Here is a 9,334-nt window from a genome sequence, read left to right as displayed (position 1 = left end):
ACGCCCTTTTTCTGCCCGCCAACCCGCCCACTTGCTTAAGCCCCTCCCCGTCCTCAGTCCCCTTATCCTAGGCCCCGCCCACAGCCATCACCTAACTGCGCAACGTCCTGACATCTGCAGGTCCAGGTCACTCCTTATCTAGTTGCTGCTACTGCTGCTAAGTCGCTTCAGTCGGGTCCGACTCTGTGCGACCCCATAGACGGCAGCCCACCAGGCTCCCCCGTCCCTGGCATTCTCCAGGCAAGAACACTGGAGTGGTCAGTCCAGCACGTAACCCTTAATTCTGTTGTGTCTCTGCAAACAGCTCCAGAACAAAGAGATGGGCCAAAGTGGTGAATAATTAGAATGGAATCTGGTTAGAATGACGCGGGGAACGGGGACTCGGGGTCACGTTTGCACCGAAGGTTCTATGTTTTACCTGAGTGGACATTAAAGGGAGTGCTTTGGGGTCCACTGGAGATGGGAGCGGCGGCAGAGGCTTCTCCCAACCCAGTCTTTAGCGCCAAGCTAATGAAGCACGTGGCATGGGGGTGGTGCAGCGGCAGAAGAGCATTGGAAGGGAGAAGGGGGCCAGCCCTGGGACCCTGAGGGAACACACACCAGTGGGCAGTAGGCAGAGATTTATTTCCACAGTCCCTGCCTCCACAGGCCTGTCAGTCCGGGGGAGGGTGGTAGAAGGCAGCAGGATCCAGAAGTTGAGGTCTGCACCCTCAGCCCACTCCCACAATGGGAAGACCACCAGACAAGGTGTCCCGGCCTCGCTGCCCAGGCCCCACGCCCGCGGCACACCCAGCTCTAAACCTGGCCGGGGGAGCGGTGGCCGGGGGTGTGGGTCAGGCCAGCTGTTTCCCCTCCAGCTCTTCTTCGTCGTCGTCGGCCCCTGCCGTGGCCGGGATACCGTCGTCGTCCCACTGCGCTTCAGGCTCTGGGTCCGGAGGACACAGAGGTGCCTCCATGGCCTCGGGGTGCTTGCGTTTGGCGTGGCGCCGGAGCGTGTTGGTCTCCATGAAGCGCAGCCGGCACACCGGGCACTGGTAGGGGCGCTCGCCGGAGTGGACGCGGTGGTGGTGGGCCAGCTCGCCCGCCTCTCGAAAGCGGCGGGGGCAGAGCGGGCAGCGGAAGGGCCGCAGGCCCGCATGGATGTTGCAGTGCCGCCGCAGGTGGCTGGACCGCTTGAAGGTCTTGCCGCAATCCTTGCACTCGTGCGGCTTCAGCTCTGAGTGTGAGATGCTGTGACGCTCCAGGTCGGAGAGGTAGGGGAAGGCCCGAAGGCACACCGGGCAGAAGTGCGGCGCCTTCTTAGGGCCGGGGCCGGAGCTCTCGGGCCCGCCGGCCACTGACCCTTCGGAGACCGTGTAGGGCACACCCTGATCATCGATCAGCAGGAGGTCACTGCTATCGCCGCTGCCCACCGGGGCGCTCACCCCCTGTGCCAGGGGGGCCTCCTGCTCTGACTTAGCAGGGCGACCCCGCTTGCGCGGGAGGGAGGCCTTGAGCGTCCGGTGGGAGGAGGTGGCCCCCCCAAGACTTCGGCCTCGGCGGCCCCGGGGAACAGGAGGCGGTAAGGCCAGAGGTTTCTCTTCTTCCTCAGGCAAAGGCGAAGGCCACGGGTCTGGGCTGGGGGTGTCCATTGAGCAGTGGGGGACTTGGGTCTGGGCACTGGAGCCGGGCTAAGAGAAGAGAGGGGCAGCCGTCAATGCAGGGTGGTCTGGACTAGCCCTAGTACCCCAGACAACTTCCTGGGTTCCAGTCCGGCGACCAGGGCATGGCTGACATCCGCTTGGACGCGCAATTAAAGCCAAGCTAGTGGGTAAAATAGCAGGATAATTCTGTACCAGTCGCTAAACACCTGAGCCCCACAGCCGTCTCCCAGACCTCCCTGACTCCTCCTAGACATTCAGGGTCAACCAGCAAAAATAAAGAAAACAACTCCTGGGGGGACAGAGTCCAACTGAGGGTGCAGGCCAGTATTTGAGCCTCAGAACAGAGAGAAGAGCCAGCGAGGCCTCAGAAATGTTTTCTCTCTCTTCCTGACGAGGTGAGAGAAGGGGGGCGGGGTGTCAGGACTGGAAGAAAAAAGAAAGGGACTTGTCTGTTCCTGAGTTGTGGATGAGGATGTATGTCAGAGCTGTTAAGAGCCTGGGCTCTGGAGCCAGAGGTTTGATCAGAGCTCTGGAGCTCAGATTCCTGAGCTTGTCACTCTCTGTGTGGTGGCCTTGGGCAAGGCGCTCACCTCTTTGAGCCCCAGCTAAGCCTTTCCAAAACAGGGTATTTCCACCTACTTGCACAGACGTGCCATGAGGATAATATACGTAAAGTGTTCAGTACGCAGGGGGCTTCCCTGGTGGCTCAGACAGTAAAGAATCAGCCTGCAATGCAGAGGAACCGAGCTCCATCCCTGGGTAAGGAAGATCTCCTGGAGAAGGGAATGGCAACCCACTCCAGTATTCTTGCCTGTAGAATCCCATGGACCCAGGAGCCTGACGGGCTACAGTCCATGGGGTCACAAGAGTAGGACACGACTGAGCGACTAACACTTTCATACACAGAGGTCCTTAGGAGATATTAGCTCTTATCAGGGCTTGTAACTAAGCTTTACACCAACCCTCTGAATAAAGGTGTATCACCTCCTTTTTGCAAATTTGGAAAACGAAGGCACAAGTTCCAACTCCCTCCACTGGTAAGCGGCCGGGTCAGGACTTGTTCTCAGAGACCCCGGTGTCTCAGGGAGTAATAAGAAATGGGCCCAAGGGACCTCATGAGGTCCCTTAGCCCTGCGTTTGAATCCAGCTCTGCTAACTAGCAAGCGGCCTTGCCTCTCCGAGCAAGTTCCCACCTCTGTAAAATGGACATAGCAGAGTTGCCAGTTGTAATAAGCACCAAACGATCTACCATCAGCAACACCACCAGGGCCTGGGACCAGGGAACAAGAGTGTACTAAAGTGCAGGGCGAGAGACACAGGTGCACCCCATTAGAGCAGGCACCCAGAGTGAGACCCACAGAAGGGCAGCCACTTCTCCGTGACCACACGGCTCCCTCTGTTGCGGGTGCCTAGGCCAGAACCCGGGTCTCTGGAACAGGGCCTAGACCCTCGCCCTCCTCCACCCGGGGCGCAGGCGCGCGCTCGGCCGGCGGCCCCGACCGCGCGGGGCGGGCCCTGCGGGGGCGGCGGCCAATGAGCGGCGCCGAGCCGCGGACGGCTAGGCCGAGCCAGGAAGGGGGTCTGCGCGCGCGCGCGACCAGGCGGGCCGGCTCGGCGGGGCGCGAGGTCGGCGCGCGCGCCTCGGCGGTCGCGCGAGCCGGAGCAGGTGGGGGGCGCGCTCCAGGCGCGCACGGCCCCGGGTCTCCCCTCGCCCGCTCCCGTCCCCCCACCCGGGCCCCCCGCCTCTCGGGTACCTCATTTGCATGCCGCCTGGACTCGCGAGTGTGCGCGCGCGGGGGCGCGAGGCCGGCGTGCGGGAGGGGCGGGGGAGAGGGGGACCCTGCCTCCCGGCGGCGCGCGCGCGGCCCCGCCCCTCGGAGTGGACGCCCCGCCCCCGGCGCCCCCGCCCGGCCAGGCTCAGCCCGCGGGGAACAAAGGGCACGCGCTGGGTCCTAAGGGCCGTTCACGTCCCCATCGGCAGGCCGCTCCTGAGCACCCGCCGCTCTCGCTGGCCCCGAGCGGTAAAAAATTACCGTACCAACACATCCTACACAAACAGAAATATCATTCTCCCACAAAGGACCCAGCCGGGTGACCCAATAAAAGAAAGGTACCAAAAGGAGGAGAAGCGGGAAAATGGCGGCGGGTTCCCGTAGTTAACATGGCGCCCGACGGGCTTCAAAGCCCACTGGAAGAGTAAAGCACAAGATGGAGCCCGCTCTTTCCTTCTGTCTCTGTCGCAGGCGGCGAACTTCAATGTCTGTTTTTTCCTGATGCAACTCGACGTCCTACCCAGGAGAAGCCTGAGGCTGCGACGAGGGAATCAAATCTGCCCTCATCTTTGTTAACACCCACCAGCGTCGACAACGCCGGGATGAGGCCGCGCGCTCGTAGCTTGTTGCCCATAGTCTGTATGGTGCCGAGGGTCACCCTAAGTCCCGCCCCTTCCCCATGCCCTCACCCAAGATGGCGCCGCCCTGGCTTCTCTACCCTCCAGCAGCTGGGAAAGGGACGGGAAAGAAGGAGAAGGGAGGGCGGCGGGGAGGAGGGAAGCCAAGAAGGCGGGAGGAAGGGGGAGTGAGGGGGAGAAGGGAGCCGAGGCGGAAGTCGAGGGGCCCCCCGGGTGGAAGTGACGCTACCCCCGCTGCCCAAAATGTCGGCGCCCAGAGGGAGGTGTAAGTAATTAAAGAGGAAAGCCGACTGACTTTCCCGGCCTCCCGGGGCCGCCTCAGGGCTCCAGAAACCCCGCTCCGAGCGAGCAAGGTGGACTCGCCGGGCCGCGGGCCCAGCCAGACCTGCCCCCGCCTCGGGCTCCCGGGCCCGCACCTCAGGGACAGGGGGGAGGGGCACAAAAGGCCGGCTCTCGGGGCCTGGGTCCCCGAGCAGACTGGGGAGGGGGGCCAGCCCCGCGGGCGACTGGGTGGGGAGGAGGCGGGACTTAGCGGCGCCGGGGCGGAGTGATGGCTACGAGGAGGCTGAGTGGGCGTGGTTTGGGGAGTGGGCGGGACTGTGGTCGAAGTGGGAGGAGCTTGGGCAAGGGGCGAGGTTTGACGAAGGGGCGTGGCTCCGGGAGACTGGTAGGCGGGCCCTAGGTTGAAGGGTCCCCACTGAGGCTGAGTGGGGAAAAGGGTTCAGTGTGGAGGTGGGAGGAGCTAGGAGAAGGGGTGGAGTTTGTCGAGGGATGAAGCTTTCAGAAAGTGATGGGCATAGTGGAGGGGGGTGGGGTTTAAGCGTGTAATTTGGGGGCGTCTTTAGTGGAAATAGCAAGTCTTTATAACTGCAGGTGAAATGACTTAGAGAAGATGGGGAGAGTGTCAGAGAGGAACGGCTGAGGTGGCAAGAGAGGGAGAGTGATGGGGCCTTGGAAAGAAGGGGTTTACATAAAGCCTGAGCTTAAGGAAAAAGCGGGATTTAGGAGGTGGATCTTGGAGAAGAGATGGGGACTTCAAGAGGAAGCTCGGAGGAATGTAGCAGACAGCAATTAATCAAAACAGCTTAGCTGTTGAATCTTTGCTGTGCGGTCAGTAAGCACTTGGCGCGTGTGGCCACAATTTTGCTTAGTCCTCACCACCTCCTGAGGTAGGTCCTCCTAGTATCCTATTTTGTGGATGGAAATAGAATCGGTTGGTTTTTTCGAGGATAGTCATGGTCACCCTGGAAGGTTGATTCATATGCCCTTAACCCAAAATCTTTGTTCTCTCACTGGCTAAGAATGTCAGCCTTCCTCCGAAGATGACTTTCATCTTCAAAGAAGAGAGGGGGTGGCTTTCAGAAATACAACAGCCTTCGGGAACAAGGAGACTTTGGAAGGAGTAGGTGGGGCCTGAGTGCGAGTGGGCGGGGCTTAACCACAGTGGGTGGGGCTTGGAGCAGGGTGGGAGTCCAGCTTAGAAGTGATTGGGAAGATAGGCAGATGAGTGGGGGGCGGGGGTCCAAGGAGAGTGGGAGGGGTTTTAAGAGCAGTGGGTGTGGCCTTTGACAGATGGGCGTGGTTTAGGAGTTAGTCCCCTGGGTTTCTAGGGACAAGTGGCTGGTCTCTGAGTCCAAGGAGCCTAATTGGGGAGGCTGATGGGGAGGTGACTCCCTCACCCCGCTCCATGTCTCCCTGCTCCAGAGAGAGCCCCCACCCGCCACTGCCCTTGCACCGCGCCGCCATGGATGACGCGCCGCTGCCAGCTCCCCCGCTCCCCGCCCGGGCCCCGGCCCCGGGCCCGGCTCCGCCCGCTGCTGCCCCCCGCGTCCCGTTTCACTGCAGTGAGTGTGGCAAGAGCTTTCGCTACCGCTCGGATCTGCGGCGCCACTTCGCTCGGCACACTGCGCTCAAACCCCACGCGTGTCCGCGCTGCGGCAAGGGCTTCAAGCACAGCTTCAACCTGGCCAACCACCTGCGCTCGCACACCGGCGAGCGACCCTACCGCTGCTCCGCCTGCCCCAAGGGGTTCCGAGACTCCACCGGCCTGCTGCATCACCAGGTGAGTCCTGCAGGCCGGCCCTAGGCTGGCCTCGCTGTGCTGGACTTGCCCTCAGAGTCCCGGAGACCCACTGTGGGCAGTAGCAGACAGCTGGCCCCTGAGAATTTCTCTCTCCCTCCCTCCCCATCAAAGCATCCTGACCAGTGAAACCATGAGGTGTTTCTCTTTGAGTCACCACCCAACCCAGGAACTAAAATATTCACAGTAAATCTGCCCCTCCCCTGTCCTGTGCTTCTGCTCATATGCCAGCATCTGCAACTTTGTGTTCATCTTCCCGTACCGTTTTTCAGATAGATTTACCATATATGAACTTAATTCCTTTACTCAGCAATTATCTATCAACTGATTTCCCAGTTCCCAACCCCGGGGCTACCAGGATGAAATCAATAAAGTCCGTGCCTTCGGAGAACTTACATTCCATTGAAAGTGGCCCATAGCCAGGTAGACAATCAGCAAATTCACAGGCGAGGGTGATCTAGAAAGGAAGAGATTTGGGGAAGGAAGTTAAAACAGCAACAGCACTAATAACCATCTGCTGTGAAGGAGAAAAGGGGGAAAGCTCTGGGCTACTAGACAAGGTAGGAAAGTCAGGGCAAGGTGATGGTGCAGCTGAGACCTGAAGGAAAAGCAGGAATTCGCCGTGCGAACAGCATATCAGGAAAAGGGAACAGCCAGTCCTGAGGCTGGAGGGACCAAAAGAATGCGGACAATGGCTGGACGCAGAGAATGAGAGGGTCGCAGCTAGATCCTGGCCCGGTGGACCTGGCCGGAGGCTTCCCCCGCGTCCCTTCGGGAGGCCAAGACTCTGTCCCCGGGGCCAGACTCTCAGCCCTGCCGGGCTCTCCCTCCTGCCCTTGCAGGTCGTCCACACTGGTGAGAAGCCCTACTGCTGCCTCGTCTGTGAGCTCCGCTTCTCCTCGCGCTCCAGCCTGGGCCGCCACCTCAAGCGCCAGCATCGTGGGGCGCTCCCGTCCCCGCTGCAGCCCGGCGCAGGCCTGCCCGCCCTGAGCGCGCCCTGCTCGGTCTGCTGCAACGTGGGGCCCTGCTCGGTGTGCGGGGGCTCAGGGGCGGGCGGGGGCGGTGCCGGCGGCGAGGGTCCAGAGGGGGCAGGCGCCGGCGCGGGGGGCTGGGGGCTGGCTGAGGCCGCGGCGGCTGCAGCGGCGGCCTCCCTGCCCCCGTTCGCTTGTGGCGCGTGCGCGCGGCGCTTCGACCAGGGCCGTGAGCTGGCGGCCCACTGGGCGGCGCACACCGACGTGAAGCCCTTCAAGTGCCCGCGCTGCGAGCGCGACTTCAACGCGCCCGCGCTGCTGGAGCGGCACAAGCTGACCCACGACCTGCAGGGCCCTGGCGCGCCCCCGGCTCAGGCCTGGGCCCCCGGGGCCGCCGGCGAGGGCGGCGAGGCTCAGCCAGCCTGGGACGGCGGGCTGCTCCTGGGCCGCGCCGGGGGCGGCGTACCTGAGCTGGGGGTGCTGCTCCCCGAGGGCGGCGGCGAGGCGCCCGCGGAGCCGTCGGAAGACACGCTGTACCAGTGCGACTGCGGGACCTTCTTCGCGTCGGCGGCGGCGCTGGCCAGCCACCTGGAGGCGCACTCGGGCCCCGCGGCCTACGGCTGCGGCCACTGCGGGGCACTATACGCGGCGCTGGCGGCCCTGGAGGAGCACCGGCGCGCCAGCCACGGCGAGGGCGCGGGCGCGGGCGCAGGCGCGGGCGGCGCAGAGGCGGTGGCAGCGCCTGCCCGCGAGGGGGAGTCTCCGTCCGGGGAGCCCGCGTCTGCCTCAGGCCGCGGCAAGAAGATCTTCGGCTGCTCCGAGTGCGAGAAGCTGTTCCGCTCGCCGCGCGACCTGGAGCGGCACGTGCTGGTGCACACGGGCGAGAAGCCGTTCCCGTGCCTGGAGTGCGGCAAGTTCTTCCGTCACGAGTGCTACCTCAAGCGCCACCGGCTGCTGCACGGCGCCGAGCGGCCCTTCCCCTGCCACGTCTGCGGCAAGGGCTTCATCACGCTCAGCAACCTCTCCAGACACCTGAAGCTGCACCGGGGCATGGACTGAAGCGGCCAGGCCTGCGCCCCGCTGTCCGACCTCCCCTCCCCGGCGGGCTGGACTCAGGGCCCGGCCCCGGGGACCTAGGGACCACGAGGGAGGCCCCCCACTGGCCCTCCAGAGCCAGGCACGAGCCCTGGGAAGAGGGGACCCTGGCTGGAGGACAGGGGACCACCCAGCACCTGCACGGGCCCCTGAGCTGGTGGGCGGCAAGACTAACCTCAAGGGTCTGGGATCTATGGAGAGACTCCTAACCTCGAGGCCCCTGGAACACGTGCTGACCACCCCCAAGTCAATCGGCCTCTAAGATGTGGGGACCTGGGGATGACAAAGGGGTCTCCACAAGTCCTTCTCCTCTTGAGGGCCCTAATAATAAAAGATGGGCACCCCCTTCCCCACCCCAGGGAAGACTGCCCCTCTTCCTAAGAGCCATCATTCCAACCACCTAGATCTGGAGAATGGGGGCAACCATGTCCCCGGATTTCCCTGGATCCCCCCCAAATGCTACCCACCAGGAGTCACTGGTGCCCCCAGATAACAGATATAGCCGGAATCTGCCTCCTCCCCTGTCACTTATACCCTGTGTGGAAAGAGGACCAGGGTAGTTGCCCGGTCTCACTCCCCTACTGCGGAATGGATGGACCCTAATGATCTTCCTCGCCCCTCAAAACTTAGAATAGGCTGGTTCAGAATCCGACACCCCCCGCCCCCGTAGGATGGACTGATCCGGATGCACGTAGACTCCACCCACTGCCCACTGGAATGGGCTGGTGCGGGTTGTGGCCTGCGCCCCACCTCCTCAGAGTGAATACGGCAGACATTCCTCCCCTCCCTCCAGCGTGGGGGCCGGTCCACGTCATTCCCCTCTCTGTGAGCTCAAGAGTGGGGCGTGGGGTTCACCGGGGTATCCCTCGCTCTGCTGTAGCACCTGTCTTTCCATCTCTTGTCAGTTTGTCTCTGTGTTCTTCCCAGCGCCAAGGGGAAGGGGGATTTGGCTGGGGGGATGTCCCCTGTGAGCCTTGACCTCGCCTCCTCGCCCCACTCCCTAGCTTCTCCTGGACCCCAATAAACGCTGTCCTTTCAGCCACTCCCGTCTCATGTCCTGATCCTTGGTTTTTAGGGACGTGGGGGCTTCTCCCTCCCTGAATTAGGGCAGGGAGACAGACAAAGACAGAGCTTT

At 62.7% G+C, this 9,334-nt stretch overlaps 2 protein-coding genes across 9 annotated transcripts; one reads left to right on the top strand and one right to left on the bottom strand.

Annotated features, from left to right (window-relative positions):
- Nucleotides 1–603: 603 nt before the first annotated feature.
- ZNF524 (zinc finger protein 524) lies at nt 604–4,185 on the bottom strand. Of its 3 annotated transcripts, none has more exons than XM_027514792.1 (2): nt 4,105–4,185; nt 604–1,670 (listed from the first exon to the last, which is right to left on the bottom strand). In XM_027514792.1, the coding sequence occupies exon 2, from the start codon at nt 1,629–1,631 to the stop codon at nt 834–836; it is 798 nt and encodes a 265-aa protein (XP_027370593.1). In that variant the 5' UTR covers nt 1,632–1,670; nt 4,105–4,185; the 3' UTR covers nt 604–833. The 3 variants fall into 3 exon arrangements, with proteins under 3 accessions (XP_027370593.1, XP_027370592.1, XP_027370591.1); XM_027514791.1 differs by lacking the exon at nt 4,105–4,185 and adding an exon at nt 3,758–4,056; XM_027514790.1 differs by lacking the exon at nt 4,105–4,185 and adding an exon at nt 3,398–3,763.
- Nucleotides 4,086–9,242, top strand: FIZ1 (FLT3 interacting zinc finger 1). 6 transcript variants are annotated; one of them, XM_027514784.1, is made up of 4 exons: nt 4,230–5,222; nt 5,355–5,455; nt 5,758–6,115; nt 6,976–9,242. In XM_027514784.1, the coding sequence occupies exons 2-4, from the start codon at nt 5,376–5,378 to the stop codon at nt 8,161–8,163; spliced, it is 1,626 nt and encodes a 541-aa protein (XP_027370585.1). In that variant the 5' UTR covers nt 4,230–5,222; nt 5,355–5,375; the 3' UTR covers nt 8,164–9,242. The 6 variants fall into 6 exon arrangements, with proteins under 6 accessions (XP_027370583.1, XP_027370585.1, XP_027370587.1 ...); XM_027514786.1 differs by having other exon boundaries at nt 5,355–5,459; XM_027514785.1 differs by having other exon boundaries at nt 4,239–4,318.
- Nucleotides 9,243–9,334: the final 92 nt, after the last annotated feature.

The sequence above is a fragment of the Bos indicus x Bos taurus genome, chromosome 18 (genome assembly GCF_003369695.1).
Source record: "Bos indicus x Bos taurus breed Angus x Brahman F1 hybrid chromosome 18, Bos_hybrid_MaternalHap_v2.0, whole genome shotgun sequence".
Taxonomy (NCBI): domain Eukaryota; kingdom Metazoa; phylum Chordata; class Mammalia; order Artiodactyla; family Bovidae; genus Bos; species Bos indicus x Bos taurus.
This window is presented reverse-complemented; position numbering and strand designations above follow the sequence as displayed.

Excerpts from the sequence above, each read along its gene's own strand:
- ZNF524 (XM_027514792.1), bottom strand. The coding sequence starts at position 1,631 with ATGGACACCCCCAGCCCAGACCCGTGGCCTTCGCCTTTGCCTGAGGAA.
- FIZ1 (XM_027514782.1), top strand. The coding sequence starts at position 4,095 with ATGCCCTCACCCAAGATGGCGCCGCCCTGGCTTCTCTACCCTCCAGCA. Across the intron at positions 4,319-5,757 it reads GTCGGCGCCCAGAGGGAGGT|AGAGAGCCCCCACCCGCCAC; the intron begins GTAAGTAATTAA and ends TCCCTGCTCCAG. Across the intron at positions 6,116-6,975 it reads CCGGCCTGCTGCATCACCAG|GTCGTCCACACTGGTGAGAA; the intron begins GTGAGTCCTGCA and ends CTGCCCTTGCAG.